Here is a 6,254-nt window from a genome sequence, read left to right on the forward strand (position 1 = left end):
GGTGGAGGCATTCCCATGAGGATTCTAGGCCAAAAGAGGAAGGAGACCAAGTGACCTTCTAAGGCATAAACCACAAAGGCAAAAGGAGACAAGGTACATGTCTACTTTTGCTTTGGCTTTATGCTTTTTTTGCTTTCCTCTCTCTTCCACTTCATCCAAGTGCTCCAATCACCAAGTGCCACCTAGCCATGCTTTACTTTCTCTTAATTACCTACAAAACAAGACAAACAAGGATTAGCATGTTGGTTTAAGTTAATCTAATCTTGGTCAAAGGTCAACTTTGGATCAAAGTCAACAAGTCAACCAAAATAAGTCAACTAGAAACCAAAATAAGTCAACTAGAAACCAACTTAGGGAATTCAAACTAAAGTAATGCAAAACAAAGATAAAGGTGATGGAATAGAAGACTCCCCTCTAAACATGCTTCTAGCGATCCTTCTTGAGGGAGCTTCTAAAGAGGTGGTCACGCCTTCATCAATCATCATCATTTGCCACCCTCTCTTCTTCACTGTCATCTAGTTTGTTTATCTCCAGCTGAACCTTCTTCCTCTTCATAATTAACATCTTCAACCACTACTTCCTTTTCTTGTACCACATTCTCTTCAACCATTACTTCCTCTTCTTGTACAACATTCTCTTCAGCCACTACTTCCTCTTCTCGTACCACATTCTCTTTAGCCACTACTTCCTCTTCTCGTACCACATTCTCTTCAGCCACTACTAACTCTTCTCGTACTATATTCTCTTCAGCCACTACCTCCTCTACTCCACCATCACAAATAAAGTGAACGACTTCAGGCTGACTAGGAACATGCTGAACACACACACACACACACATATATATATATATATATATATATATATATAGATATATATATATATATATATATATATATCTATATATATATATATATATATATATATATATAGATATATATATCTATATATATATATATAGATATATCTATATATATATCCACATATTCGTTAATCTTCTCTGCAAAGTTAGTTAATGCCATTGCTTCCTTGTCATCATTCAACATTCATAGATTGTTTAATAGCTTTTGTTTTGAACCCTTCCACCACAGTTTAACATCACCCTCGTATTTAAACTCTTTGACAATGCCCAAAGTTTCAAAATATGAACAAAAATCTGGGTCGATCCCTTTAACAACATGAATTTCACCTCCAACGTATTTTAGTCCCTTATTCCTTTCGAACCTACCCATATGATGAAAAGCAACTACAAACCACATTTCCAGCCCTACATTTTCAATCAACACACAAACTAAAGAAATCGAACCATACACGAACCAAAAAAAGCAACCAAAGCAAACCAAACAATAAAAAACAATCAAACCAACAAACGAACTAACCTTAGTACCACAAATCACGATTTCGTCAATCACTTGAAACAACTAAGCTCTCGATTATATCGTACAACTAAAGCCCCAGCTATTGATTGTACTCTATAATGCTTTAATCCCTTTCGTTCTCACAAAATGAATCTTCCACTCACCAAATGACCTTTCCCTTTCTTTTTAATTCGAACAAAACCCTACATCAAACAAAACTCTGGTTAATACTTACTTACCACGTGCAAAAAATAAATAAAAAATCAGGTTTAATTACACACATACACAAAATATAAAATTGAAAGAGCTTAAAACTGGATTAATACGTCATAATTCGTTTGCCAGGTGTCAAACACAACTAACGGCGTCCAAAAATGATGACCAATTGCAATCATTTCAAAACGTGAGAGACCAAAATAGAGCAAACGTTAGTTGGGAGACGAAAAATAAAATCGTCCAATACTTGAGGGACGAAAAACATAATTAACCCTAATAATAATAATAATATCACTATAATAATATCTTATAATCATGAAAATACAAATAACAATAGTAATAATAATAATAATATCACTATAATAATATTTCGTAGTAATAATAACAACAACAATAATAATAATAAAAATATAACAACTACGTATATTTAAAAAGATGCACATCTTTAATGTCCTATTTTGGTTTATAATGTTATCCTTTTAATTATTATTTTTTTAAACTTAAATAATTTTTCATAATAAAAATATTATTCTAAATTTTATTATTTTACTAATTTTGTAACTACTTATTAATATTTAAATAATACTCATTTGTATTGATAAAAAAACAACCAACACTACAAAAAATATTAATTTTAACGAGGGTTTATTACCAGAGGTTACGCTAACCTCCAATAATATCTACACGTAGTAGAGGTTTATAAAACCTCTTGTAAATGTCTAGGGTTATTTTATTGAACCTCTGGTGAGTGTTGAAAACCATACAGTGTTGAACCTCTGGTAAGTGTTGAGAACCTACTAACGGTCAAAATTTTTGTTGAACCTCTGGTAAGTGTTGAAAACCATACAGTAAAATTCATTTCTTTTCTTCTTTTGCACAATCCCTCCTTGATCATTTTCAAATAGACTAGATTTCTCAAAACACTCAACACAAAATGCCTTCCCTTGGTTATTTTCGTTTCCCTCTCACCACATTATCTTTTCATTTAAATCTTCCGCCCAACACATCATTCATCACTCTTGCGTTGGTGCGTACCGATCATTGCATCTTTGATTTTGCAGCGGAGAGAGTGTGAGAATGCGGGAGGTAGTGCGCATATGTTGTCCTCCAATGGATCTGTTTCACTCGGAGTCGATGTAATTGGTTCAGCTCATCATCCCAATCGAAAGAGTTGCTTGGTTTGGCTTGAGAAAAGGAAAAGTGAAGAAGGAAAGTAGGGTTTTGGCAGAGGATAATAGAAGTTTGGGAATACCAATTGCTCCATGAGGCATTAGGTCACGTGGTGACGATTGAGCTCAAGAGTGGCGAACTCTACCATGGAAGCATGATCGAGTGCGAGGACAACTGGAAGAGCCTCACCTACACCACCAAGGTTCCGTTTCTCATCTTCCTCACATCGCCAATTCCTCACCCTTTCTAACCTATTTCTTTTGTAAATGGATCTAATAAGGACAAACTCCAGTTTTCTCTGCATTTCGATTTGCAATCTCATGTATAAGGGAAGAAAAAGGAACAATAATAGGTTGAATTAGCATCACTTACTGGCTTCGCTGAACCTATGGAAGTTATAATAGTAGGTATGTCATCTGATATATGTTGATTTTCTCAATAGAATTTGATTTTCTTTTTAAAGAATTAAAGAACTTGAAAGTAAGAATTAGAGTAATGTGGTATTATAACAATGATGAGCCATGGCATGCTTCAAATTTGGGGTGAAGTAAGATATGCACTACATAGTAGTCACAGTTTCGATTATTTTTTTAGCATATTCTTGAGGTAAGCCTACTTGCTTTGGGTAGAAAATGTAGAGTACAAGTCAAGGGAGAGTAATATACCAGTCATAACATGCAAAACATTCTTCAAAGAAATCATAGAAAACAAAACCAATTACACTCCACTATCGCACTCTTCCACGTTAATTAATGGCCTGCGTTGTCACCAAATCACTTGTGCAGGGGCAGAAACACAGGACCCTAAAATAGATCAACTAGGGGGTTTCTGTGATTGAGTTCTAAAAATGTTCTTTCGGAATCCATTATGTTGAAAGAGGAACCAAAGAACTGTTTGTGATATTGAATCTTTCAAAATCTTCTTATATTAAGTAATAATAATTGAAAATCACTTGATTTATTATATATAAATTATAGGACAATTCTTAACTTACAAATTGATTAGGAAACAAATTTGATGAAATTTATTAAGAATAAGTCAAGTTTAAAGTCAAGAACTATGCAAATGTTAATTTGAGCAAATTTCATGAAAATTTGTTATCCTTTTTAATTTATGCAGGTGACAACAACCTTGAGGAAATCATCCTCGGAATTTATTTTACAAAGAGTAATGAATGGACTGGTATGTGATAGAACATGAAAAAGTGTTTACCTGTCATATATGAAGCATGATTTAAGAACTAAGTTTGGCCTTAATTTGCTTAAATTTCTTTAATTTATGGAATGAATTATTTGTGTTGGTTATGTTAATGTAAATAGCAGATGATAAAATCTTGGTTTTTGTGTGAATCTTTCTCTGATCTTTTCTTGCTTCTATTGCCAGGTGCTTATTCAACTAAAGTTGACGTCGCCAAAGCTCATGATTTGGTGTCAATCAGAATTGGGGGCTTAAAAGCATTAACCAATTTTCATGTATGTTTCATTCATTATAGATGCATTTATGAATTTCATAAATATAATCTTGTTGCAGATTTTGATTCAATTGTTATTAATTAGTTGAATTCCTTCTCATAAAGCATATACTATTATTTGTAGGTTAGGTGTTATTCCAAGGACATGGATGAAATGAGAAGAATGAGCAAATGAGACTATATTTGTGCAGTTAGAGGGTAAGATGTGAATTTTTGTGTGAATCTTCTTATAGCTAGGCTAGCAGCCTTGTTATGTGTAATCTGTTGTTGATTAAATAACATTACATAATCATTCATTACTACTGTAAAAGTTAATAAACTAATTGCAGTTGTTGATTAAATAACATTACATAATTCAATTCTAAAGGGTATGCCATTGGTTTAGTAACTGCTTTGGCTGCTGGTGTCTTTACTCACTCATCTCAACCTGCACTTCTTTATCTGGTACTTCTGTAACTAGGTAACTTACATGTAATTTATATATATAAAGCTTATGAGAGTTATTTTTGAGTATCCTAAAACATGTTTTTGACCATTTAATAATCCATATTTTTTAACATATCTTCTAGTTGAAAGGTAACTTTGTAAATTATTTAGAAATCATATCATATATAAGTAATTATAAATTACTGTAATTTTTATAAGAAATATTAAAATATATCAGTACTGTAACCAGGTAAAATAGAATTAATGAATTATTGCAAAAAGTAATTTAAAGTTGGTTCTTAAGGATGTCTCTCATATTTCATCGCAAGTTAATGATAAATGGATTTGGAGTCTCCCTTTCAAAACTTTTTTTCCTTTTAAGTTAATAATATCAGTTCCTAGCATGTTATCTAGGGAAGGATTTACAGCAGATTCATTTTCCATGTGTTTTGGGAGTGATGGCATTGGAAGGATAAGTTTTGGGGACAAGGGAAGTTTTGATCAAGACGAGACACCATTTAATCTGAATCCATCACAGTAGGTGGTAATTCCCTGTTACTTGCCTCTGATTGTATGAAATTAAAGTAACATTATTTGAATGCAAAAATGGCTTACATCTCCTATGCTCGGATACATCTTGCAGCCTTGCCTATAATGTCGCAGTCACTCAAGTCCGTGTAGGAATAACTCTAATTGATGTGGAATTCACAACCCTCTTTGATTCTGGGACCTCTTTCACATATTTGGTTGCTCCAACTTATACGAGACTTACTGAGAGTGTAAGTACTTGAAGTACTAAAATGGTATAAAATATCCTTACATTCAGCTATATGTTCCTCATGGACAAAACTTACCATAGTTTTTATATTGCAGTTTCATTCCCAAGTACAAGACATGCGGCGTCCATCAGATTCAAGAATCCCTTTTGAATATTGTTATGACATGAGGTTATAAAACTATTGGAATATTATTTAATATTATTTATTTTAGTTTTTCTTTCAAGCTGTAAGTATTCTTTCTTATGATGGACAGTCCTGATGCAAACACTAGCCTGATTCCTAGTGTAGGTTTAACTATGGGAGGTGGAAGCCATTTTGCTGTTTATGATCCAATAATTATTATCTCTACTCAGGTGTTAGTTCTTGCTGGATTGTTCTTCAAAATAAGTATACAAAAATTGTGTTATCTTTGAGGATATATATGCATAACTAACATGATGTTCCTTCCCTTGCCATTTTACAAAGCGAACTTGTATATTGTCTAGCACTTGTCAAAAGTTCCGAACTAAATATCATTGGACGTAAGTCTCTTCTACTTTCTGAATCAAACTAAATAAGAACGCGTCTTGGTAACAACTTGGTGTCTACTGTCAGTGCACCATTACTTCCTTTTTTCTCAAAAAATTCCAATGATGCATGCATTCTTTATATGTTCATTTTCCAGCCCATGATTCTAAATGAAATGGTTTTAGGAGTCAGAAGTGGTCTCAACATGTGGTTTGAAACATTTAATAAACTACATTATCCTATCTACTTAAGTTAATTAATTATACTATACTATAATATACTACACTGCAAACTAATTATCTACTGGTTTACTAAACTAATTTATTAACT

The 6,254-nt window shown here is 32.8% G+C and overlaps 1 protein-coding gene across 7 annotated transcripts; it reads left to right on the forward strand.

The window, feature by feature from the left end:
- The first annotated feature begins 2,315 nt into the window (after window positions 1-2,315).
- On the forward strand, window positions 2,316-5,857 carry LOC114190546 (aspartyl protease family protein 1-like). 7 transcript variants are annotated; one of them, XR_003605823.1, is made up of 8 exons: window positions 2,316-2,398; window positions 2,633-3,148; window positions 3,861-3,923; window positions 4,125-4,213; window positions 4,337-4,410; window positions 5,053-5,182; window positions 5,282-5,417; window positions 5,512-5,846. XR_003605823.1 is itself a non-coding variant. In XM_028079479.1 (4 exons), the coding sequence occupies exons 1-4, from the start codon at window positions 5,042-5,044 to the stop codon at window positions 5,828-5,830; spliced, it is 504 nt and encodes a 167-aa protein (XP_027935280.1). In that variant the 5' UTR covers window positions 4,417-5,041; the 3' UTR covers window positions 5,831-5,857. The 7 variants fall into 7 exon arrangements, 2 of the variants coding, with proteins under 2 accessions (XP_027935280.1, XP_027935281.1); XR_003605824.1 differs by lacking the exon at window positions 2,316-2,398 and having other exon boundaries at window positions 2,464-2,943; window positions 3,034-3,148; window positions 5,512-5,844; XR_003605826.1 differs by lacking the exon at window positions 2,316-2,398 and having other exon boundaries at window positions 2,461-3,148; window positions 5,053-5,179; window positions 5,512-5,847.
- Window positions 5,858-6,254: the final 397 nt, after the last annotated feature.

Source organism: Vigna unguiculata, chromosome 7 (genome assembly GCF_004118075.2).
Source record: "Vigna unguiculata cultivar IT97K-499-35 chromosome 7, ASM411807v1, whole genome shotgun sequence".
NCBI classification, from domain to species: Eukaryota; Viridiplantae; Streptophyta; class Magnoliopsida; order Fabales; family Fabaceae; genus Vigna; species Vigna unguiculata.

Coding starts and splice junctions, on each gene's coding strand:
- LOC114190546 (XM_028079479.1), top strand. CDS start 5,042: ATGTTATCTAGGGAAGGATTTACAGCAGATTCATTTTCCATGTGTTTT. Junction 5,418..5,511: donor ATACGAGACTTACTGAGAGT/GTAAGTACTTGA, acceptor TTTATATTGCAG/TTTCATTCCCAAGTACAAGA. Junction 5,586..5,670: donor GAATATTGTTATGACATGAG/GTTATAAAACTA, acceptor TATGATGGACAG/TCCTGATGCAAACACTAGCC.